This window comes from Cetorhinus maximus, chromosome 4 (genome assembly GCF_964194155.1).
Source record: "Cetorhinus maximus chromosome 4, sCetMax3.hap1.1, whole genome shotgun sequence".
NCBI classification, from domain to species: domain Eukaryota; kingdom Metazoa; phylum Chordata; class Chondrichthyes; order Lamniformes; family Cetorhinidae; genus Cetorhinus; species Cetorhinus maximus.
The window spans coordinates 79,645,999-79,672,677 of NC_135882.1; the positions used below are offsets into that span (position 1 = coordinate 79,645,999).

At 43.9% G+C, this 26,679-nt stretch overlaps 1 protein-coding gene across 1 annotated transcript in view; it reads left to right on the forward strand.

Moving 5' to 3' along the window:
* Positions 1-26,679, forward strand: part of cpa6 (carboxypeptidase A6) — a 136,866-nt gene that overhangs the window by 97,967 nt on the left and 12,220 nt on the right. Inside the window, exon 9 of the mRNA XM_078541231.1 lies at positions 22,298-22,382. Within this exon, the coding sequence (XP_078397357.1) occupies positions 22,298-22,382 (85 nt within the window). The remainder of the gene's footprint in view (positions 1-22,297; positions 22,383-26,679) is intronic.

The following is a 26,679-nucleotide window of genomic DNA, read 5'->3' on the forward strand; positions in this document are numbered from 1 at the left end:
TACCACTGCTGAATGGGATAGATTCAGAACAGATCTAGCAGCTCGAAACTGGGCATCCATGAGGCGCTGTAGGTCATCAGCAGCATCAGAATTGTATTCAACCACCACCTGAAACCTTATGGCTCAGCATATCCCACACTTTACCATTACCATCAAGGGGACCAACCCTAGTTCAACAAGGAGTGGGGGAGGGAATGCCGGGAACATTGCCAAGCAACCTAAAAATGAGGTGTCAACCTGTTGAAGTTACAACATAGGATTGCATGCATGCTAAAGAGCAGAAGCAGCATGCTTTGGACCGAGCTAAGAGATCCCAAAACAAACAGATCAGATCAAAGCTCTGCAGTCCTGCCACATCAGGTTCTAGATGGTGGTGGACAATTAAACAACTTGCTGATGGAGGAGGGTCCACCAACATCCCCATCCTCAATGATAGCAGAGCCCAGCACATCAGTGCAAAAAACAAGGCTGAAATATTTGCAACCATTTTCAACCAGAAGTGCCAAGTGGATGACCCATCTCGACTTCCACCTGAGGTCCCAGCATCACAGGTGCAGGTCTTCTGCCAATTCGGTTCAATTTTCATGATCTCAAGAAAGAGCTGAAGGCACTGGTTACTGGAAAGGCTATGGACCCTGACAACATCCAGGCTGCAATACTGAAGAATTGAAGAATTCCAGAATTGGCTGTGCCCCTAATAAAGCTGCTCCAGTGTAACTACAACACTACCCAACAAAGTGGAAAATTACCCGGGTATGCACTGTCCACAAATAGAAGGACAAATCCATTCCGGCCAATTGCTGCCCTATCGGTGTACTTTCAATCATCAGCAAATTGATGGAATGTGTCTCAACAATGCTACCAAGTGGCAATTACTAAGTAATTACCTGCTTATTGATACTCAGTTTGGGTTTTGCCAGGATTACTTGGCTCCAAATTTCATTATAGCCTTGTCTATACTTGGACAAAGAGCTGAGTTCAAGAAGTGAGGTGAGAGTGATTGCCCTTGACATGAAGGCATCATTTGACGGAATGTGGCATAAAGGAGCCCGAGTAAAATTGAAGTCAGTGGGAATGAGGAAAACTTTCCACTGGCTGGAGTCATACCGAGCACAAGGAAGATGTCCTAATGTCCTCTGGGGAAGGAAATTTGCCATCCTTACCCAGTCTGGCCTACATGTGACTCCAGACCGATAGCAATGTGGTTGACTCTTAGCTGCCCTCTGAAATGGTCTAGCAAGCCACTGAGTTCAAGGGCAGTTATGAATGGGCAACAAATGTTTGCTTTTCCTGGTCTTGGCAGTGATGCCTGCATCCCATGAAAGAAAAGTGGTTGTGGTTGTTGGAGGGAAATCATCTCAGTCCCAAGTCATCACTGCAAGAGTTCATTAGATTAGTGTCCTAGACCCAATTATCTTTAGTTGCTGCATAAATGACATTCCCTCCTATATAAGGTCAGAAACGGGCATGTTCGCTGATGATTGCACAATGTTCAGTTCCATTCGCAACTCCTCAGATACGGAAGCAGTCCATGCCCGCATGTTGTAAGACTGGATAACATTCAGGCTTGGGCTGATAAGTGGAAAGCAACGTTCACATTACACAAGTGTCAGGCATTAACCATCTCCAACAAGAGGGAATCTGACCGTTTCCCCTTGATGTTCTTTGGTATTACCATCGCTGAATCCCCCACCACCAACATCCTAGGGATTACCATTGATGAGAAACTTAGCTCGACTGGCCATATAAATAATGTGGTTACAAGAGCAGCTTAGAGACTGGGAATTAAGCAGCGAGTAATTCATTTCCTGACTGATGAAAGACTGTCCACCATCTTTAAGGCACAAATCTAGAGTGTGATAGAATACTCTCCACTTCCCTGGATGAGTGCACTCATTCACATCCACAGCCACATTCAAGAAGCCTGACACTGTCCAGGAAAAAGCAGCCTGCTTGATCTGCACCCTATCCACCACCTTAAACATTCACTCCCTCCACCACCGATACACAGGGGTAGCAATGTGTACCACCTATAAGGTGCACTACAGCAACTTGCCAAGGCACTTTCAGTAGCGCATTCAAACCTGTGATCTCTACCATCTAGAAGCACAAGGGCAGCAAGATGCATGGGAACACCATGATTTGCAAGTTCCCCTCCAAATCACACACCATCCTGACTTGAACTATGTCACCCCTTCTTTCACTGTTGCTGGGACAAAATCCTGGTTTGCCCTCCCTAACAGCATTGTGGGTGTACCTATACTATATGAACTGCAGCAGTTCAAGAAGATGGTTCACCACTACCTTCTCAAGGGCTATTAGGAATGTGAGTAAATACTGGCCTAGTTAGCAATACTCCTGTCCCATGAACAAATAAAAAAAACATCCAGCTTTACTTCCCCATCACCACTTTCAACTTATCCAGTCTAGCTTTATTATCAGACCGCTTGTCAAACATCCAGTACTTAGCTTCACTTACCTTCAGGGAACAGAAAGGAACCTGGACTGCATGGGAACAGCTAAAATTGGGAGTGGATACATAGAAGGCGGGAGTTGGGTCCTTCACTTCACTTACCTTCAGTGAGTGGAAAGGGATCCGGACCTGCATGGGAGCAACTAAAATCAAGAGCTTTCAGGAACTGACTGTGTTTGGAAAAATAAAATCAAACTGTGACATCAAAGGAAAACTGTAATTTAGATGGTTGGTGAGCAGCTGCGGTTTGGGAGTGTGTGTAAATGGCTGAAAATTAGAAAAATGTAAAACAATTAAATAACCCTTAAGTAGCTACCTTATAATTAATTAAGAGACGCAAGCAGAAGGGAATTAAGAAGCTGGTGAATCTGCTGTTTTATTTTTTTTTTAATGTGGTAGCTTTAAAGTAGCACATTAAGTAGTGGTGAGGAGAGGCATTAATTAAAAATCATTAAGAAAATAAGTAATTAGCTAATTGGAGAGCGGCAGGAAGGAGCAAGAGCTGAGCAGGGCATAAAAAGCAACCGGTGGGAGCAGAGCACAGGCAGAGAAAGAAACATCACATCACAAATAAAAAGTGATGTTGGCACAGTGCAAAGAGCTGATTGGTGAGTAATTCTACTTTCTAGTCTCCCATTTATAAGAAGTAGTCTGTAAAGTCAAGTAAAGTTAAGGCATGGCAGGGTAGCTTGGCCATGTGGAATGCTCATCCTGTGACAAGTGGGAAGTCGTGGATGCTTCCCGTGGTCTATGGAGTCACTTGTGCATCCACGAGGTTGAGAATTACATGAATTGCACGTTAGGGAAGTGGTCACACCACAGTTAAGAGAATGCAGGCAGAGAGGGAATGGGTGACCACCAGACATTCTAGGAGGACTGGGCCAGTCATACATGAGTCCCCTGAGTCCATCTCGCTCACTAACATGTTTTCCATTTTGGATTACTGGTGAGGGTGATGGTCCCTCAGAGGAGTGCAGCCAGGGCCAAGTCCATAGCAGCACGGATGGCTCAGCTGCACAGGGGGGAAGGAAGAACACTGGAAGAGCAATTGTGGTAGGGAATTCAATAGTTTGGGTTGTGGACAGATGTCTCTGTGATCCTAAATGTGACTCCAGGATGTTGCCTCCCTGAAGCCTGGGTCAAGAATGTCACTGAGTGGCTGCAAGACAATCTTATGGAAGAGGGTGAACAGCCAGAGGTCATAGTGCAGATTGGTATCAACGACAAAGGTAGAACATAAGAACTAGGAGCAGGAGTAGGCAATTCAGCCCCTCGAGCCTGCCCCACCATTCAATACGATCATGGCTGATCTCATTTCAGCCTCAAGTCCAATTTCCCGCCCTCTCCCCATAACCTTTCAACCCGTCATTAATTAAAAATCTGTCTATCTCCTCCTTAAATTTATTCAGTGTCCCGGCATCCACTGCACTCTGAGGTAGTGAATTCCACAGATTCACGACCCTTTGAGAAAAGTAATTCCTCCTCATCTCTGATTTACATCTACCACCCCTTAGCCTAAAGCTATGGCCTCTCATTCTAGAATGCCCCACAAGGGGAAACATCTGCTCCACATCTACTTTGTCTATCCCCTTTAACATCTTATATACCTCAATTAAATCTCCTCTTATCCTTCTAAATTCTAATTTATAGGCCTAAACTGCTCAATCTCTCCTCATAAGACAAGCCCCGCATCTCTGGAATCAATCTAGTGAACCTCCTCTGAACCGCCTCCAATGCAACTACATCCTTCCTCAAGTAAGGGGACCAAAACTGTGCACAGTACTCCAGGTGCGATCTCACCAATGCCTTGTACTGTTGCTACAACACTTTCCTATTTTTATACTCTATACCTTTAGCAATAAATGCCAAAATTCCATTTGCCTTTCTTATTACCTGCTGTACCTGCATTCTAGCTTCAGCGATTCATGCACAAGGAGACCCAGATCCCTCTGCACTGAAGCATTCTGAAGTTTCTCTCCATTTAAATAATGAGTCGCCTTTTTATTCTTCTGACCAAAATGGATAACCTCACACTTATCCACGTTAAATTCCATCTGCCAAATTTTGGCCTATTCACCTAACCTGTCCATATCCAGTTGTAAGTTTCTTATTTCTTCATTGCAACTTACTTTCCCACCTATTTTGGTGTCATCTGCAAATTTAGCTACAGTACCTTCTATCCCTGAATCCAAGTCATTAATATAGATTGTAAATAGTTGGGATGAGATCCTGAAAGTAGATTTTAGAGAGCTAGGAACGGGACCAAAAAGCAGGATTTCAAAGACAGTTATCTTAGGGTTACTCCCAGTGTCACGTGCTGGTAAATAGAGAAATAAGAGGAGAGAACAAACAAACGCATGGCTAGAGAGATAGTATGAGAGAGAGCTTATGATTTCTGAGACATTGGGACCGGTCCTGGGGCAGGTGGGGTCTGTACAAGGAGGACAGGTTTAGCAGGACGGGGACCCATTATCCTCGAAGGGAGATTTGCTAGTGCTGTTAGGGAGGATTTAAACGAGCTTGGCTGGCGATAGGAATCTGAGAGGAATTTCAGATAGGAGAGAAATAAAGATTTTAATGGTAGGAAGAAAAGTAGTAAGCAAGATTGGAAGGCAGCAGAAACAAAAGCTTGCATCAAATAAATACAGAAAATGTTACAAAGGCAAAATTATAGGCACTCTATCTGATTGCTCGCAATATTCGCAACAAGATAGAAGGATTGACGGAATAAATAGAAGTAAACAGGATATGATCTAATTGCCATTACAGAGAAGTCGCTACATGGTGACCAAAGCTGGGAGTATTCAAGGATATTCAACATTTAGGAAGGAGGGGCAAAAAGAGAAAGGAGATGGGGTAGCGCTGTTAATAAAGGATGAAATCAGTGCATTAGTGAGAGAGGATCTTAGATCGGAAGATCAAAATGTAGAATCAGTTTGGGTGGAGCTAAGAAACAGCAAGGGCAGCAAATATTGGTGGGAGTTGTTTACAGGCCACGAAGCAGTGATGGTAATGTAAGGCACAATGTAAATTAGGAAATTAATGGCGCATGTGAAAAGGGTAATACAATAATCATGGGGTGACTTAAATCTACATATAGACTAGGTAAAGCTAATTAGCACTAATGCTTTGGAGGACGAATTCCTGAATATATACGCGATGGTTTTCCAGAACAGTATGCTGAGGAACCAACTAGAGAACGGGCTATATTAGATCTAGTATTGTACAATGAGAAAAGGCTAATTAATCTCACTATAAAGGAGCTTTTAGGGAGGAGTGATCATAATATGGTGCAATTTTCCATTATGTTTGAAAGTCACATCGTTCAATCTGAAACTAGGACCTTAAATCTAAACAAAGGAAACTACAAAGTTATAAGGGGCAAGTAGCCTGTGGCAGATTGGTGAAACTGCATGAGAAGAAATGACGGTAGACATGCAAGAATAATTTAAAGAATTAATATATGGTTTACAACAAATGTACATTCCTTTGAGGCACAACACCCCAGCAGGAAAAGTGATCCAACAGTGGTTAACAAGAGAAGTTAAAGATTGAATTTAAAAAAAGGAAGAGGCTCATAAAATTGCCAAAACAAGTAGTAAGCTTGAGAATTGGGAGCATTTTGGAATTCAACAAAGGAGGACCAAGAAACTGATAAAGAAAATAGAATATAAACTAGCGAAAAACATAAAAATGCACTGTAATAGCTTCTTTAGGTATATAAAAAGAAAAAGATTAGCAAAGACAAATGTGCGCTCATTAGAGGCAGAGAGGAGAGAATTTATAATGGGGAATAAGGAAATGGCAGAGAAACTAAACAGATACTTTGTATCGGCCTTCACGGAGGAAGATACAAAAAACCTTCCAGAAGTACTAGAGAACCAAGAGACTGGCAAGAATGAGGAACTGAAAGAATTTTGTAAAAAGTAGTACTGGAGAACCAAGAGACTGGCAAGAATGAGGAACTGAAAGAATTTTGTAAAAAGTAGTACTGGAGAAATTAATGGGACTCAAAGTTGGTAAATCTCCTGGACCTGATGATCTACATCTCAGTGTTGAAAGAGGTGGCTGTAGAGATAGTGGATGCATTGGTGGTCATCTTCCAAAATTTTATAGATTCTGGAATGATTCCTGCATATTGGAAGATAGCAAATGTAATTCCAGTATTTAAGAATGGAGGGAGAGAGAAAAATGGGGCACTGCAGACCAGTTAGCCTAATATCAGTAGCAGGAAAATGCTAGAACTTATTATCAGGGATGTGATAACTTGGCATTAGGAACCAATGGTAGGATTGGGCCGAGTCAACATTGATTTATGAAAGGGAAATCATGTTTGACAAATCTGTTGGAGTTGTTTGAGGATGTAACCAGCAGAATAGATAAAGGGATACTAGTGGATGTGGTGTATTTGGATTTTCAGAAGGCTTTCAATAGTGTCCCACACAAAAAGTTATTAAACAAAATTTGAGCACGTGGGATTGGGGGCAATATACTGGTATGGGTTGAGAATTGGTTAATGGACAGAAAACAGAGAGTAGGAATAAATGTGTCATTCTCAGATTGGCAGGCCGTAACTAGTGGGGTACAGCAAGGATCAATACTTGGGCCCCAGCTATTCACAATCTACATCAGTGATTTGGTTGTGTGGACAAAATGTAATATTTCCAAGTTTACTGATGACACAAAACTAGGTGGGAATATGAGTCACGAGGAGGATGCAAGGGGGTTTCAAGTAGATTTAGACAGGCTAAGTGAGTGGGCGAGAATATGGCAGATACAAATAAAGTGAAAAAATATGAAGTTATCCACTTTGGTACGAAAAACAGAAATGCATAGTATTTCTTAAATGGTGAGAGATTGGGAAGTGTTGATGTCCAAAAGGACCTGGGTATCCTTGTTCATGAGTCATTTAAAGCTAATATTCTCCTGCAGCAAGCAATTAGGAAGGCAAATGGTATGTTGGCCTTTATTGCAAGAGGATTTGCATACATAAGTAAAGATGTCTTGCTGCGATTGTACAGAAACTTGGTGAGACTGCACCTGGAGTATTGTGTACAGTTTTGATCTCTTTACCTAAGGAAGGATATACTTGACATAGAGGGAGTGCAACAGAGGTTCACCAGACTGATTCCTGGGGTGGCGGGATTGTCCTATTAGGCGAGATTGAGGAGACTGGAATTTTATTCTCTAGAGCAGGCTTGTCCAACCATTTGCGTGGGGGAGCTAAATTTCCATTTTTTTTCTCCTCAAAGGACCAATGAGCAAATTTTGTCAAGATAAGGTTTGGCACAATATTAAACATGAATTTCCAAAAAAAGCTGATGGATGAACAAAAGAAACAAATTGCTGAACAAAAATAAAACAATGGCAAAGCAATAAATTGATAATTTTTTAAAATGAAAAATTAATAAAAATGACCATTAGAATGTGAGAGGGTCAGAGTGTGTGTGTCCGGTTCACTCCCAATCTCAGGGTGCTCACTCTCACTTTCATCCACTGTGAGAGTATGTGTTGGTGTGTAGAGATGAGGGTGTGAGAGTCCTGAGGCTGGGAGTGAGCCATACACACACATTCACTATCACTGACACACAGACACACTCTCGTACATACAGACACACACACACACACACACACACACAATCTCTCACATACACTCTCTCACACACTCTCACATACACACACACACACACACACTGGGAAAAATGTTCCCCCCGTTGGGGGGATGAGTGGGAGCGGGCTTGAGCGGTCACGCCTCCGATCGGCACCTCCAATTGGGGGCGTGCCGCCATTTCATGTGGGCGGGCCAATTAAGGCCCGCCCAGCATGATGCTCGCCCGGAAGCACTGAGCGCTCCCTGTGCGGGTGTAGGGGGGGGATTCTCTGAGAGGTTCCCTGCGCTCTTTCGAAAGAGCACAGAGATCTCCCCAAGGCACAGAGGTGCCTCAGGGAGATTTGTACCAATGCTAAAGTTTTAAATAAAGGTTTTCAACACTTTTAAAACAGGTCCCCTCATGTGACACTATCACATGAGCTGGGACATGTCAAAGAATGTATACATTTTTATTAGATTTTAAAACAATTCATGAAACCTCATCCCGCCCGTAGATGAGGTTTCATGAAAAACACGAAGGCCGACTGGGCTCTTCGCATGCCCGCCAGCCTTAAGGTTGGACGGGAAGCTCATTAAATTGAATTAATTAGTTTCTAATAGGCCTTAATAGGCCCTTGACAGTTCGGTGGGCGCGCAGCTGAGTCAGCTACGTGCCCGCCGAACTGAAAATCTAAATGACGCGCAGTGACGTCAGGATGCCCGCCCGATGTCACCGCGCGTCATTTTACGTGTCGACGAGTGGACCCCACCCCCGCTTGCCGACGGGAAAATTCTTCCCACTCTCTTTCTGTCTCTCTATCTCGCACACACTCTCTTTCTCGCACATTCTCTCTCACACGCCCTTTCAGAAACACATACATATACTATTTTTCTCGCTCACACACATTCACATGCACACACACACTCTCTCTCTCACACACACATACTCTCCCTCTCTGTCTCTTTCTCTCTCATACGCACACTCTCTCACACTCTGTCTCACTCTGTCACACACACACATACACACTCTCCCTCAGCCACACGCACTCTCTCTCTCACACGCACTCTCTCTCTCTCACACACACTTTCTCTCTCACATGCTCTCTTTCGCGCACACTCTCATAGATTCACCCCCTCTCTCAATCACACACGCCCGCACTCTGCTCTCATATGCACTCTCTCGTACACACTCTCACACACTGTCTCTCACAAACACTATCTCTCTCACACTGTCTCTCACACACATTCTCATACTCTCGCTCTCCCTCTCTCTGTGGTAACTGAGGGTTTAGCCCTTTCTGCTGTCTATCAGGGGTCACATGATGTTCTGTTAAGGCTCTGACCAGTGAGCCCTAAGCGTGGGCAATCTGAATAAGGAACAAAGAAAAGTACAGCACAGGAACAGGCCCTTCGGCCCTCCAAGCCTGCGCCGATCATATTGCCCATCAACTAAAACATTTTGCACTTCCGGGGTCCATACCCCTCTATTCCCATCCTATTCATGTATTTGTCAAGCTGCCTCTTAAACACCACTATCGTACCTGCTTCCACCGCCTCTGGCAGCGAATTCCAGACACTCACTACCCTCTGCGTAAAAAACTTGCCCCGCACATCTCCTCTATAGTTTTCTCCTCTCACCTTAAATCTATGTCCCCTAGTAATTGACTCTTCTACCCTGGGAAAAAGCTTCTGACTATCTACTCTGTCCATGCCACTCATCATTTTGTAAACTTCTATCAAGTCGCCCCTCAATCTCCGTTGCTCTAGTGAGAACAATCCGAGTTTCTCCAACCTCTCCTCATAGCTAATAACCTCCAGACCAGGCAGCATCCTCGTAAACCTCCTCTGCACCCTCTCCAATGCCTCCACACCCTTCTGGTAATATGGTGACCAGAATTGCACGCAGTTTTCCAAGTGTGGCCTAACCAAGGTTCTATACAGCTGCAGCATGACTTCCCAGCTTTTATACTCAATACCCCTGCCAATGAAGGCAAGCATGCCATATGCCTTCCTGACTACCTTATCCACCTGCGTTGCCACTTTCAGTGACCTGTGGACCTGTACACCCAGATCCCTCTGCCCGTCGATACACTTAAGGGTCCTGCCATTTACTGTATAATTCCTGCCTGTATTAGACCTTCCAAAATGCATTACCTCGCATTTGTCCGGATTAAACTCCATCTTCCATTTCTCTGCCCAAGTCTCCAACCGATCTATATCCCGTTGTATCCTTTGACAATCCTCTTCACTATCTGCAACTCCTCCAACCTTAGTGTCATCTGCAAACTTACTAATTAGCCCAGTTACATTTTCCTCCAAATCATTTATGTATACCACAAACGGCAAAGGTCCCAGCACTGATCCCTGCAGAACTCCACTAGTCACAGCTCTCCATTCAGAAAAGCACCCTTCCACTGCTACCCTCTGTCTTCTATGACCAAGCCAATTCTGTATCCATCCTGCCAGCTCACCTCTGATCCCGTGCGACTTTACCTTCTGTACCAGTCTGCCATGAGGGACCTTGTCAAAAGCCTTACTGAAATCCATGTATATAACATCCACTGCCCTTCCATCGTCGATCATCTTTGTCACTTGCTCAAAAAACTCGATCAAGTTAGTGAGACACGACCTCCCCTTCACAAAACCATGCTGCCTCTCACTAATATGCCCATTTGCTTCCAAATGGTAGTAAATCCTGTCACGAAGAATCTTCTCCAATAATTTCCCTACCACTGACGTAAGGCTCACCGACCTGTAATTTCCTGGATTATCCCTGCTACCCGTCTTAAACAATGGAACGACATTTGCCATTCTCCAGTCCTCTGGGACCTCACCCGTAGCCAGTGAGGATACAAAGATTTCTGTCAAGGCCCCAGCAATCTCCTCCCTTGCCTCCCTCAGTACTCTGGGGTAGATCCCATCTGGCCCTGGGGACTTATCCACCTTAATATTCTTCAAGACACCTCACACCTCTTTTTTGATCTCAACATGATCCAGGCTATCTACACACTTTTCCCGAGACAAATCGACCGCTAAGTCCTTCTCTTTGGTGAATACTGATGAGAAGTATTCATTTAGTATCTCTCCCATTTCTTCTGGCTCCACACACAGATTCCCACCTCTGTCCATGAATGGGCCTACCCTTTCCCTGGCTACCCTCTTGCTTTTTACATATGTATAAAAGGCCTTGGGATTTTCCTTAATCCTGGTTGCCAGTGACTTTTCATGACCCCTTTTAGCCCTCCTGACTCCTTGCTTAAGTTTCTTCCTACTTTCTTTGTATTCTCCATGGGCTTCATCTGTTCCCAGCCTTCTAGCCCTTACAAATGCTTCCCTTTTCTTTTTGACTAATCTCACAATAGCCTTCGTTATCCAAGGTTCCTGAAACTTGCCATGCTTATTCTTCATCCTAGCAGGAACATGCCGGTCCTGAATTCTTATCAACTGAAGTTTGAAAGCCCCCCCACATGTCAGTTGTTGATTTGCCTTCAAACATCTGCCTCCAGTCTAGATTCCTCAGTTCCTGCCTAATATTGTTATAATTAGCCTTCCTGCAATTAAGCACCTTAACCTGAGGACGCTTGTTATCCTTATCCACCAGTACCTTGAAACTTACTGAATTATGGTCACTTTTCCTGAAATGCTCTCCTACTGAAACTTCAACCACCTGGCCGGGTTCATTCCCTAATACCAGGTCCAGTATTGCCCTTTCCCTAGTTGGACTATCTACATATTGTCTCAGAAGCCCTCCTGGATGCACCTTACAAATTCTGCACCATCCAAACCCCTAGCACTAAGTGATTCCCAGTCAATATAGGGAAAGTTAAAATCACCCACCACAACAACCCTATTGCTTTTACATCTTTCCAAAATCTGCCTACATAACTGTTCCTCAATCTCCCGCCGGCAATTGGGAGGCCTATAGTAAACCCCCAACATTGTGACTGCACCCTTCCTATTCCGGAGCTCTACCCATATTGCCTCCCTGCATGAGCCCAATGAGGTGTCCTCCTGTCATACAGCTGTGATATTCCCCTTAATCAGCAGTGCAATTCCCCCACCTCTTCTACATCCCTCTCTATCTTGCCTGAAACATCTAAATCCTGGAACGTTTATCTGCCAATCCTGTCCATCCTTCAACCAAGTCTCTGTAATAGCAATAACATCATAGTCCCAAGTACTAATCCAAGCTCTAAGCTCATTTGCCTTGCATGATATACTTCTCGCATTGAAACAAATGTATTTCAGACCCCCAGTCCCACTGTGTTCAGTAATTTCTCCCTGCCTGCCCTTCCTCTTAGTCCTACTGGCCATATTCACTGGTTCCCAGTCCTTTATTTCACCTGCTAACCTATTGCTCTGGTTCCCACCCCCCTGCCATACTAGTTTAAACCCTCCCGAGTGACACTAGCAAACCTCGCAGCCAGGATATTGGTGCCCCTCCAGTTTAGACGCAACCCGTCCTTCTTGTACAGGTCCCACCTGCCCCGGAAGAGATCCCAATGATCCAGATATCGGAAACCCTCCCTCCTACACCATCTGTTCAGCCACGTGTTCAGCTGCACTATCTTCATATTTCTAGCCTCACTGGCATGTGGCACAGGGAGTAATCCTGAGATTGCAACCCTAGAGGTCCTGTTTTTTAACTTTCTGCCTAACTCCCTGAACTCCCGCTGCAGGACCTCGTCACTCTTCCTGCCTATGTCATTAGTACCAATGTGTACCACGACCTCTAGCTGTTCTCCCTCCCCCTTCAGAATGTCCCGTACCCGATCAGAGACATCCTGGACCCTGGCCAGGGAGGCAACATACCATCCTGGTGTCTCTTTCATGACCACAGAAGCGCCTATCTGAGCCCCTGACTATAGAGTCCCCTATGACAATTGCTCTTCTGTGCTTTGACCCCCCCTGCTGAACAACAGAGACAGCCGTGGTGCCACTACTCTGACTACTGCTGTTGATTTCCCCTGATAGGCCATCCCCCCCAACAGTATCCAAAATGGTATACCTGTTAGAGAGGGGGACAGACACAGGGGATTTCTGCACTGACTGCCTGCCCCTTCTAGCGGTCACCCATCTATCTGTCTGTACCTTGGGTGTGACCACATCTGTAAAATTCCTGTCAATGACGCTTTCCGCCACCTGAATGCTCCTAAGTGCATTCAACTGCTGCTCCAACCGATCCAAGTGGTCTATGAGGTGCTGCAGTTGGGTACACTTCCTGCAGATGTAGTTGTCCGGGACACTTGAAGCGTCACAGATTTCCCACATCCCACAGGTGAAGCACTTCACCCCAGCAACTGCCATGTCTAGAACTATTTAATAAATTAATTTAAATCTAATAACTGCTTATTGACTCATTATTAACTATATGTATCCCTAGGGCAAGATTTCTACTATAAATGCTAAATTCTAAGAACAGTAATCCCCTGATTCTGGTCTAGATACCCTCTACTTATTAATTAAGTGATTAATTTATTTGGTTTAATTAGTTTAACAATGTTTTAGTTTCAAATTCAGTGTAGATTCTCTACCAGCCAATCAGATAACAGATTTACCATGACGCCACTTTTAATTTTTTTTTAAAAGACCCGAGGTAAAGTTTTTATACTAACCTCTCTGGAACTCCGCCCTCCGACTCTGCTCCCTGGAACTAGGCCGCGAATCCCCGAAGTAAGGTTTTTATACTAACCTCTCTGAAACTTCGCCCTCCGACTCTGCTCCTTGGAACTAGGCCGCGAATCCCCGAGGTAAGGTTTTTATACTAACCTCTCTGGAACTCCAATCTCCGACTCTGTTCCCTGGAACTAGGCCAAATCTGGGGGTGGGGCTTCCTGACAGGAGTCCTGATCGAGTGTGTAGCACCTGAAAAGCACTCTGTAATAAAGTTTCTTTGTTTCTTGTTGAAACCTGTTCACTTTGTTACACTCTCACAGTCAATTACACACACACACACACTTTCTCTGCCTCTCTCTCTTTCTCATACACACACATTCACTCACTCACTCTCTCTCCTGCTCTCTCTCTCTCTCACACACACACAAATACCCCCCTCCCCACCGGCCGTGAGTCTCTTCACCACGCACCCCCCATCCCAACCCAGAACCAGGAGGCACCATCTGAGAATAAGGGGTAGGCCATTTATTACTGAGATGAGGAGGAATATTTTCACTCAGAAAGTGGTGAATCTGTGGAATTCTCTGCTCCAGAGAGAGAGCTGCGGAGGCTCAGTCATTGAGTATGTTGAAGAGAGAGATTGATAGATTCCTAGATATTAATGACATCAAGAGATAGTGCAGGAAAATGGCATTGAGGTGGAAGATCAGCCATGATTTGGTTGAATGGCGCAGCAGTCTCCAGGGGCAGAATGGCCTACTCCTACTCCTATTTTCTATGTTCCTATGTATCGGATGAACAGAAATTTCCTCAAATTAAGTATTGGAAAGACAACAGCTATCGGTTTGCAACCTTGGTGTCATATTTGATGATCTTCCAACTATACAGCTGCACCATCACTGAGTCTGCCTATTTCCACCTCTGTAATGCCTCAGCTTATCTGTTGTTCAAACCATGCCTTTGTTACCATAGACTTAAATATTGCAACACATTCCTGCTCGGTCTCCAAGTTCTACCCTTCGTAACTTGAGGTCACCCAATCTTTGCTGACTGTGTCCTAACATGCAGCAAATCCCATCCACGCATTATCCCTGTATTTGCTGACCTATATTGGCTCCCAGTTAAGCAATGTTTCAATTTTAACATTCTCATCCTTGTTTTCAAATCTTTCCATGGCCTCCCCGCTCTCTATCTCTTTAATCTCCTCCAGCACTACAGTCCTCCGATATCTACACTTCTCCAATTCTGGCCTCTTGCACATCACCAATTTTAATCGCTGCACCATTGGTGGACTTGCTTCAGTTGCCTAAGTCCTAAATTCTAGAATTTCCTCCCTAATCCTCTCCTCCTTTCTTCCTCTCTTTCCTCTTCTAAGATACTCCTTAAAACCTATCTCTTTGACCAAAGGTCTACTATCTCCTTTGTGGCTCAATATCAGCCATAATGTTCCTGTGAACCCATTTAAGATGTTTTACTACATTAAAAGCTTCCTATAAGTACAAGTTATCATTATAGTCATCCAACAACAAGCATGTAAATATGCAGGACTGACTTTATACTTCTAAGTCCTGAAGAACATATCTGCCAGTCTGAGTCTGCATCAGGTGTGAGGAAATCAACACAAGGGAATAACCTATTTCCATTTGCCCTCACCAACCTACCTGCGCTATTGCAGATATATTTGTCCATTATAGCATTGATAGAAGTGACCACTGTACGTTGCTTGTGAAGACAAATTCTCATCTTCAAATTGAAGACACCCTCCATTTTTTAATGTGGCACTATCACCATGTTAAGTGAGACAGAACAAGGAGAGCTCCACATATTAAAATCATGCATCCATGAAGTGCATTGAGGAAACAGCAGCAGCAAGATTGTATAACAGTTAAGTTGACCAGCAATATATCCACTGAACTCAGTGTCATCTCCTCCACCTTTGGCACACTGTGAACTGCAGGAATTAATACTTATTTTAATAGCATCTCCCAGCCCTGTGAGCTGCAGTATCAAGAAGGATAAGAACAGCAATATTATTGGAGTATTAGGCCTCCAAGTTACATGCCATCCTGACTTGTACATGTTCTGTCAGTCCTTTATCATCTTTGGGTCATGGATATGGAATTTCGTCCCTTCATGGGAGCATCATTACCAAGGGAGTGCAATGGTTCAAGGAGAAATCCTACTGTGACCTTTGGAGGGATGGGCAATAAAGTGCTGTCACTTCATAAGACAGTTTTGCTCTGCATATCTTTGTAAACCTTCAGCATCGGTTTTATTCTGAAATGCCATCTTTGAAAATTAAGTACTCTGTTTTGTAAAAAGTTTTAAATCATGTGAAAATTTTCCTCTTTATATTCATTTATGATTTCCCTACAAATGATGAACAAATCCACCCTTAAACATTCAATGTTAGGTTGGCAGGGTGGTATCTCTCTTGCCTCTCAATCAGAAAGTTCAGACCCTACTCAGGAAATGAGCTCATAGATCAAGCTGGCTCTTAAGTACAGTACCAAGGGAAGGCTGCATTGTTGGAGGCACTGCCTTTTGGATGAGATATTAACCGAGATGCCATCTGCCTGCTCGGGTGGTGTAAAATATTACTTGACACTATTCAAAGAAGAGCAGGGACTTCTCCTTGTGTTCTGGTCAACATTTATTATTGATACCCCAAAAACAGACTAACTGGTCATTACTGATTGTGGGCCTATTTTGTCAACACTTCAAAAGTCATTGGCTGTGAAGTGCATTGTGACATTAAAGATGATTGGAAAATGCCAGTTACTTCTATTTGGTTAAAAACTGAAAGCATATGGTTTATAAATTGATCAATTGCTTCAATACACATTGGCCACAGTAATCAGTGCTGAGAATCTATGGAAAATAAAGCATTATTATCATTGCATAAACAAAGCCCCAAATGGTGGGTTCACAACACATGCTGTTACTAAAGTGCAAGTTGGCCAGCTAGTGCAGATGAAGAGGAGAAGGGAATTGCCCTAGATTTGCACTAAGTACGGTAGTTGGTGTGAAAAAAGATGTTTTACCCGCTGGCCATGATGGTGGATTTCACTCCGCATCATCCTCTTCCTACCTCATAAATTATGCAGTCACAAGAAACACGTCGGTGGCCAGCCTCCAATTTGCCCACCACACCATTACGTCGCCGCTTCCTCACGCCGGGTGCCATATTTAAACGCAGCTGCAGCCCAGGACTGCTCCAGTGAAAAGATGGCCTAAAAGCCAAGAAGAGTGTGGCCCCCCCAATTTAGTGACTCAGCCCTGAGACACCTTCTGGACACTGTGGAGTGTTATGACGTGGCAGATGATATGTGCCAGCTGGAGCAAATCCATGAGGGAAACTTGATCACGCTATCACAACAGTTTTGCAATTTGTATTTATTTTGAAATGCAAGCCCTGAATTCAGAAGTAATAAGTCCACCAAAAGTTCAGAGATGTTTTAGAAAACTAAATTAAACATTTATTAATAAAAGAAAAGATTTCAAGCACATACATAGGTCTACAAATTACTATTATAATAACTCCTAAAACTCTTAATTAATCTGGCTTCCAGTTATACCCCCATTAAGGCAACAGTGAAAACAAATAGATTTTAAACAGATCCAGGCAAGTCAACACATACCCTGGACAGTAGAATTCATAGTGGCTTTCCCCAGCTTCTGTTTCTGTAGACAGCAGGCTTAATGCACAAATACTGGAGACCTCTCATACTTCTGTAAAATCTTACAATGCCTTCCCTGACACATAGCCTCATTCTCCTTTATACATGTTTCTCCCTTTTAATGTAAATTCTATTGTTCCCATATCTCTTTTGAACTTTACGTATCTCATAATATAAGTCTTTTCATGGTGCTAATATTGTTAGTCATCTTTGGGAAAAATAAACACATTGCTTGGCCTAGCTTCTCTGGCTAGGTTAAACATCCTGCTATCTCTTCGAAATTCAAACTGCCCTGATTTATCTAAAAAAGCAAATTCTCCTCACCTTACGTTCTAAGATTTCAGCCATGTTTATGTATTTAGCATTTCAAACCTAGCTTCTTTTGATGAGTCAAAGCCTCCAGACCAGCTGTATCCAATTCAATTAAATTCCACACACACAGAGAAACTATCCAAACCCCACTATTAACCTACTTTTACAATAAATCACAATCATATTATGAGAATTATTATACTTTCATGACAGGAAGCCCACCGTGATGTCCTGTACCCCCACTCTAGCCGCAAGAAGCCCATAAGTCTCACCACTCTGGCTTGGGAGTCGGTGGCAGAGGTGGTCAGTGCCAATGCTGCGTACAAGAGGTCGTCTATCCAATGGAGAAAAAGAATGAATGATTCATCCGTGCTGCCAGGGTAAGTCAACCACCTTTTCACTGTCAACTCACCCACTCGCAAGCCCATCACATGTTCACTGGCATCTCACTTACTGCCAGCTCAAGGGACATCTGCATTCACTCTCACACACACACCCTCACATCTCCATCAGGCCTAATCTCCTCTGGAGACTGCCTCCTCATCCTGTCCATGGCTCCACTCAGCACATACACACGCCTGCCATCCTTCTCATTTGGCCTGGCTTGCACCTGGCTCACACTCCCTCCACCTGTCTTTATGCAGGACAAGATCGCACACAATCAGTAGGAGAGGTCCCAGACAGGGGGTGGAGTGCCAGACATCAAGGTCCTTACTCCGCTCCAGAGTCATGCATTGGAGCTGACCAGAGAGGATGTGGGCTGTTCCTGTAACGGTTAGTTCGGCGGTGAACAGCCATGTAAGGATCCTGCACCACATCATCTCTATCTCAAAGCTACTCTGAGCCCACTGTTCTGTGTGTAAATATGAGCTAAGCACTAATAATCTCTACTTGCTGTCCTAGGCACATCTGCCACGTCAGGCAACCTTAGTCCCGGCCCCAGTGCCAAGAGCACCTCAGCTGAGGACCCTGAGTGCGGCACCATTGAAGACCCATCATGGTGCTCACCCACACCCTCCACCAGCGCAGTGACACATACTTCGGTGGGACCTAGATGTAGAGCAGCCTTGGGATCACAAGGCTGCTGGAGGCAATGAATCTCCTGAATCCAAAGCAGATGACGAGTCTCTGGACTTGGTGCTCATTCAGTTGGTGGAGTTGCAAAGACAATCATGGGAACATCAGGAAGGGATGTCTGGTGCACTGCTCAGATCGCAAGGGACGATGGAGGAGTCTGTCCGCCTTCAGTCCAAGGTAATAGTGCTGGCATGCTAATGTCCCAAAGTCAACACTGGCAAGATGGCAGCAGCTATGGAGATCTTGGTCCAGGGCATTGGTACTGCCCTGCTGCAAGGGTTGCCTTCCATTACTGACGCTATAGTTAGCCTCCAACAGTGTCAACGTGAGAGGGGTGCAGGGCAGCTCGATCTGACTTTAGCTTCCCCTTCTCCTCAAGGAGTCAGCCGGGAGCCTTCGGGCACCCATAGGGAAGAGGACCAGCAGCTCGACCCCCCGGGGCCATCCACTCAGATTACTCCGGGGCTGCCCAGCTGATCCATATCCCCTCTTCCTGTTACCCCTGCAGCTCCAGCTCCACAAGCTGAGGAGGGTGCAGCTGGCCCACAGCAAGGATCGGGGCCCTCCAGGTCTTGGCCCTCCAGAGGACGCATGCCGAAGTCATCATAGTCAGGCTGTCACAGTCAGCCGGCTGCCTCTACCCTCACTGTGGATTTCAGGGGAGCACCAAGACAGGCAGGCTTAGGAAGGTTAAGAAGATGTAACTCATTTGTTACAAAACAAATAAACTAAATCAACAATTCAAGGGACAAAGTAAAAGCCAGCCCCTCAAAGGGAAACTGCAAAAACAAAAGACAAAATGCAAAGGAAACTTACCAACATTAAATCAAAATGTGATTAAAGGAGTTAATAAAACATCACAGTGCCCACCGAACATGGAAGGCCTCAGTGGTGCCGGCAGACATCGCGTGCTCCCTCTCCAGGGACACCCGGCCATGAATTTAGCCGTGAAAGAGGGGCAGACAGTTGGGTTGGTCAACCCCCTAGATTGCCTGCTGCCTGGACCTGTTAATTGCCAACTTGGCCAGGCCCAGGAGCAGGTTCACGAGGAGGTCCTCCCCCCTCCCAGCCCCACTCCGCACTGAGTGGGTAAAGAAAATGTAACTCTTTTGATTAAACTAAATTAACAAAATCAGGGACAAAGTAAAAGCAGCCCCTTAAAGGAAACTGCAAAAACAAAAGACAAAATTCAAAGGAAACTTACAAACATTAAACCAAAATGCGATTAAAAGGGTTGATAAAACATCCCAGTCCCCGAGGTGCCCAGCAAGCATGGAAGGCCTCGAGGGTGCCGGTGGTCACCGCGAGCTCCCTCTCCAAGGACATCGGCCACGAATATAGCTGCGGAAGACGGGCAGACAGTCGGGTTGGACAGCCCCCTTGATCGCCTGCTGCCTGGACCTGTTAATGGGCAACTTGGCCAGGCCCAGGAGTAAGTTCACAAGGAGGTCCTCCTTCCTCTCGGCACCCCTTTCCACACTGGGTGGGTAAAGAAAATGTAGTTGCACACCGTGGGCACAGGTGATAATCACTTGTACATAACGTTCACTATTGTAGATAAACTTCCAAGAAGGTCTCCTTGCCCATGGCTCCTTGTTATGATGAGCAGTGTTCGTGTCACTCAGATGTGAAACCTTGGTTCCTAAGGCAGGTGTCTCAGTCCAGGGCCTCTTCCCTGTGCAGCTGTAACCTTCAGAACAAATGATAGCCCAGTTTCACACTCACTGGACACATTAGTGATGCCTGCACCTCAATGGTGCCTGTCATTGCTGCCAGAGTGGGCAGGCGTCACAGAGTTCCGTCAGTCTCTCTGTGCCTTTGAGGTGGGGCTGGTCCGGTGACAGTGTGCTCTTGAATGGGACAGGTGCTGAAGGCTGACAAATGATCAGGTGCATTTAAAGTTCCATGGCTGAGTCTCCATAATATGACCCTGATCACAGAATACAAGCGAGCTGCCCTCAGCTAGACAGGAGTCAGACATTCACGGAGGCAATGTGAAGATCTATGGAGTGTCCTCACTGCATGTGGTCATCACCCTCCTGGAATCTAGCGACTATTAGGGCCGCCGCTATGTCTCCATGACATGAGCCTGGGCACTGAGTGTATGTGCGCTGCCATCAGCCACACAGGAGTTAAATGTTCACAGATGCAAGGTGAAGATGCCAGGACTGTCTCCACTGCATCTCGTCATCATCGTCCATGAATCTTAATGTTATGAGGGCCTCCTGAGTGTTCCTGCCTCATCTGGCCAGTGCAATGGCCTCATCACCGGCATCCTCGCCTTCGAGAACCTCATCACCATTATCCCCTTCAACGTCCTCCTCATCGGAGAAGACGTGCAGCTCTTCCATCTCCCCCGCAGCCAGGTCCTCGTGCCGTCGCAGCACAAGGTTGTGTGCACTTCCCCTCAAAGTTCAGCTCACCAGGTGCACACCTTTTAAAGGCAGCCGTGAAGCATGCTGTCCTGAACTCTCACAGGCCTGAATGGTAAATTTGACGGGGCATGATTCTGGTGTGAGGGCATAATAATGAGATGCAAATGCATTAAAATTAAGTTCCCAATCTTGAACGGTGGGAAATGCGGCCCGCCATTGACGGGTGGAGTGGTCGAGCACGAACTGGTTTCACGATAGCGTGAAACCGATTTTTGGCCTTCTTGCCATATAGCCTGCTCATGCCCACCATGACACCCACCACCAATGGGACCAGACGATTCCGCCCTGAGTTACAAATCACAATAACTTGATAGTTAATTTACATTGCTACACCCATTGCCTTGCATAAACAGCAGCTCAGCCTCAACCTCCCTGTTCTGTTGTTTTTGAGAACCCGCTCCAGCAGCAATATTTGGGCCAGAGCGTATTTCAAGAGTGAATAACCCCACCAGTTGAGGTTGAATATTTATAGATTAAATATTTGCATACATTGGCCAGTATAAGTTGCTTAAGCTCCACTATTAAATATCCATCGTATACTGCAGCAACAAAACATCGACTGGAAGCTTCAAAGTAGACATTTCAGTGATACTTTAGTCATCCTTTGTTCATTGCAGATTTCACAGAGTGAGTTTCAATTTATGTACTACCAATTAATAAGCAACATTTTAGAGGTGAGTTGAGCTCGTCTTTTGGGTATACTTTGAAATTTTGAACTTTAGATTCTATGTGAACTTATTTTTAAAAAATACACATGGCAGTGTGAGTTTCAGTTATTGATTGCAAAGATTTTTTACAAAAAAATCAGAAACTAATAATTTTAGTATGGAAATAGTCAAATTATTTAAATGATTACAAAATTGGACACTCTTTATGAATTGTTGTCTAAAACAAAATAATGGAACCAAAATAAACAAGATTAAAGTATTGTTTGTGTATAGCCCCATAAATTGAAATTATATTAATTTAATGAGTTATATGGCATATGGTGCTCCCTAAAATCACTCATTGTGATTTACTTTGATGTTAACAGCTTCACCAAACAATGCAGGCTTTTTATTCAACTGAGATTAAAATTCTTTAACAAGCTTTACTTTTTTGTTTCATTTTTCAGGAATCTGTAGCATTTAGTGCTGTCAATGCTCTTTACTCAGCGTATGGTATCAAATACAAATATGGGCCGGCTTCTAGCACTTTGTGTAAGTTTTTAAAATTGATAATGTTTGAATTGGGCTCAAGGGAACAAAAGCGCAATCACGTGTACAATAGATAATTCTAACCAAAGTAATACAAAAGCGAGTATAACGTCAAATGAATTGAAAGTTATGAATAGTCATAGTGACTATTTCCTTAATAAAAATAGAAAGTGTTGAAAATACACATCAGGTTCTTCAGCATCCATGGGGAAAAGATAGGTTAATGTTTGGGCTGTTGTCAAAATTGATTGTGTGAGCGCTTTGATAGGTCTGAACAAAACAAAGGTGGGAACAAGAAAAACAGGTAACTTTCAAGGATCAAGAATTCCAACAGCTGTTGTAAAGTGGAGTTAACTGGGTAAATGATCAACAAAAATGATTTTTGAAAATTTAGGAAGTTAAAGAACTGGTAAGTGATACCTAAATATATTGTGGAGACATTGAAAAATAATTAAAAATGGGTAAATAAAATGTCAATAAAGATATAGGAAAGATGCATACAAAATTAAAAAAACAAAAATTACAAATGCTCAAAATGTAAAATGTATTTTTTAAATGCCAGACACATAAGGTCACCAGCGAATAAGCAGCTCATTCTGATAAAAGTCTACAATTAAACACCAACCAGCTCTCCCTCCTTCCAAACTTTTTTTCTCCAACAGTTCTCCTTTGTCGACCACCTCTATTCTGTCTTCTAGTCCCATTCATACCTGTTGCAAAATAAATAATGGTGCAGTTCAGACTTGAAGGGTTATCAGCTGATTTTAGACAAACTCAAATAAAAGTGCATTGTTGTTCTCAAATTTTCATAGCTGGCTCATTAGCACGGTTTTCAGGGTGGCTTTGGACAACTACAGAGAGTGCTCGATGGGAGTCAACAATTGTGTATGCGAAATTTATAAGGAATGCAACAATTAAAGGTGAATTTTAGACTACAGTGAAACATAAATTCTGGAAGCATTTGAAAAGGAACAAAGGTTGTCTCAATTCATTTAGCAACCTTTGTCAAGAAGGCTAAGAAATGATCAACAAAAATGATGGCAAAGGAAATCTGATGTGTTGCCATGAGAGTGAGGCAAATGGAAGAGCAAACCAGTACCTCACCCTTTGTTTGATGGCTGTAGAAGTGGACTTGATAGTGCATGAGGTAGTTTTGAGGAGAATGATATTTTGTGCCACTTGCACGACACTAAACAAAAAATTATAGGCCCCCTGGAAGGTCCTAAAGGGAGAGGAAGAATATAGGAGTGATGGATGCCAGCAAGTAATGGTAAGGTAAAGTAAGATGAGAGAAAAAAAAATCTTTCGGTTTCTGGCCTCCTGTAGTTCCTTTAAGGACTGCTGGTTGGGCTGTAGAAGAAACCAGAAAACTGAGTGGAGAATGTTTGGCTGTTTCTGATCAGTTTCAGACAGGGGCCTGTTTTATGTTGGTTAGTCTAGCTTCGGAATGATTACTGAGACTTCAGACAACACTGGTTCAGTTATATAACTGAACTATGCTCAGCTATCCATGACTAGGTGTTACACTGCTGAAGCCATGAACATTCTCCCCCTCCTCTCTTAATCTTTTTTTCGCTTACCTCATCATTATGGGAGGTGCTATTTACACAGTCCCACACATTAACTCTTACAAACCCTCATTTTTAAAAATTCATTCATGGGATGTGGGCGTCGCTGGCTAGGCCAGCATTTATTGCCCATCCCTAACTGCCCTTGAGAAGGGCATCTCCCCCCAAGTCTTCATCCATACTTTTTATATTCATATTTACATACTACCCCATCTCCCCCGAAGTCTCTAACATAAAAGATTTTATCTGTCAGGAGGCTTCACAACTCTCCCTGATTGCGCTCTTGTCAGATAGAAAATCAGTAGTCCCTCTTTGAACTCCTTTTTCTTGACTTGGATAGTCTTCATTGAGAGTTGTAGTATCTGGTTCTTTATTAATTTTTGACTCAACATCGTTCTCCCAAATGTATGACTGATTGTCCTCCTTCATGAATAGAAATAAGATTCTTCCAGTTTCTATGTATAGTACCTTCTGAAGTATGTAGATCGTCATCTCTCTGGATTGTTACTCCTTCTTTCCCCTGGTCTTGTACCCATACCTTTTCTCCTTCCATCAACCTGGTAGGTTCCTGGTATGGTACCTTTGGTTATACTTGTAAGCCGTTATTTTTGATAGGACTGCTCTTGTTCTTGAACTCTTCGATAGTCCTGGACTTCTAGCACTGGAAGTAATTTTTTGGGTAGCATGGGAATCTGTGTTCAGAGCTTTCTGCCCATCAACAGTTCTGATGGTACCAATCTACATTGCAGTGGAGTAGACCTGTGATTTAGGAGTGCAGTTGGACAATCCTTGTTCTTCTTTAGCAGTGAATTGATGGTTCGGATGCTCCTTTCGACTTCATCATTGGACTGGGGATATCTTGGGGAACTTGTGAGATGCACATGTATGATTTCTGGGTTCAGGCCCAAAGATACCTAAATAGGCAGTTGACTTGTCATAAGTAATTTTAAGATGGTTTATTAAGTCTGTTAAGAAACAAGAATTTAGATATGATACATTAACTAATTTTACAGAAAAAGTATACAACTCGTAACAGTTGAGAGCAGTTTATCAAATCCGGAGGACAAATGGACGGTTCTTAAAGTGTGTTGATCTCAGGAGATTGTGATAACAACATTCTGCTCTCTAGTCAAAGTGTTAGGAAACTCTTCACTTCATCTTTCTCCCCTGGTCCATCTTCCACCTGAAGAAGGCAGCTGCCCAGTGAGCACTGCCGCCTCACCAGCATCTCAGCCCCCTGCCACCAATATGACACCAATATATATACCCTTTTTTGGGGGGCTTGCAGCTTACCCAGTGCCAATCATCTATCTAACTATTCTGACCAATGGATACAGGACAGGTACTCAAAACGTCAGGGTGGTTACCACCCTCCCTTGTTCGTCACCCTGGTCGAGGTCAGCTTTTTAGTTTACATCTTGCTGTGGGTCATATCCTGGCCCTTTCTAATCACTTGCATAGATAAGGGAATGCACAAAACGCTATCCTGCCAGCTTAGGAATGTCAACATGGCAGTCTAAACTAAGACTGTTTAGAGGTCAAAGTGTTTAGAAATCCTCTCCCCAGAGAGAGAATCAAGGCTGTTTAGTTGATCCCATAAAATCTAGAAAATACCTGCTTATTAAAGGCTTCAATTTCTTACACACAAACCCATTGCTATCTGCAACATGTGTGAAGCAGTTGTTGGCAACTTATGGACCATTATCAGAGACAACCTGGTCTGGAATGCTGTGTGTTGCAAAGATTCTCTTTAAAGCCCGAATAACTGTCTCAGTGGTCATAGTGTATAGGTGTTTGATGCCGATCCAACTGGAGAAGTAATCAATGACAATAAAGAAGGCTTTTCTATTAAACATAAATCCATCCCCAGACATTTCCACAGTCTGGATGGGAATTGAATTGAGATAAAGGGATTCCCCTTTGTTCTGTCTGTGTACTGCGCCCACGTGATACTGAGAAATCATTTCTTTGAAAGATCGCGATATTCCCTTCACACAGAAGACATCCCGTGCTCTTTCGTGATACCCATGTTGCCCTGGTATATTCTTTCCAAGCTCTCTGGCCGAAGTGAGACCAGAATCACCAGCCTCTCATCATATACCAGCAACTCATCCACCATGGTAAAGTGCTTCCTTTGCTGGAAGTAGTTTTTCATCACCGTACCACTGGGACACTGCTGGGGACAGACAACCATGTGTCCAGTATTGGTGAATGCGAATGTATTTCTCATCCTGCGTGTGACAAATTTCTTGCACTTTTTTTGAGCTTGCCAGCAATCATGTTGCAACTAGCTGAAAATATGACTCAATTCATTATTGAGGTTAACATCCTGTTGTATAGGTTGGTCAACGGTGGCTCTGAACAATGTGTCTGCTGTTGTTTGCAGCTTGCCCTGGACATATACCATTTCATAGGCAAAGAGCATTAATCTCAATCGGAATCTCTGAATCCTCAGGGGACATTCTGGCAAGTTCTTTTTCATCAAGTAAAGAAACTGGGGGTTGTGGTCTGTCTGTATGATGACCTTTAAATCAATGATATAATCAAGAACTCCCCTGTGTGTGTGTGACTGAGAGAGCCTCTTCCTCTATGACTGTGTACCTTCTCTCAGTATCAGACAATGCCTGAGACACACAGTAAACCTAGCTATGACACCCATCTGGTTGGTCTTGAAAAAGGACTGCCCCCACCCCTGTAGAATGAGGTGTTGGCTGCAATTGTGGTCGGTAGAG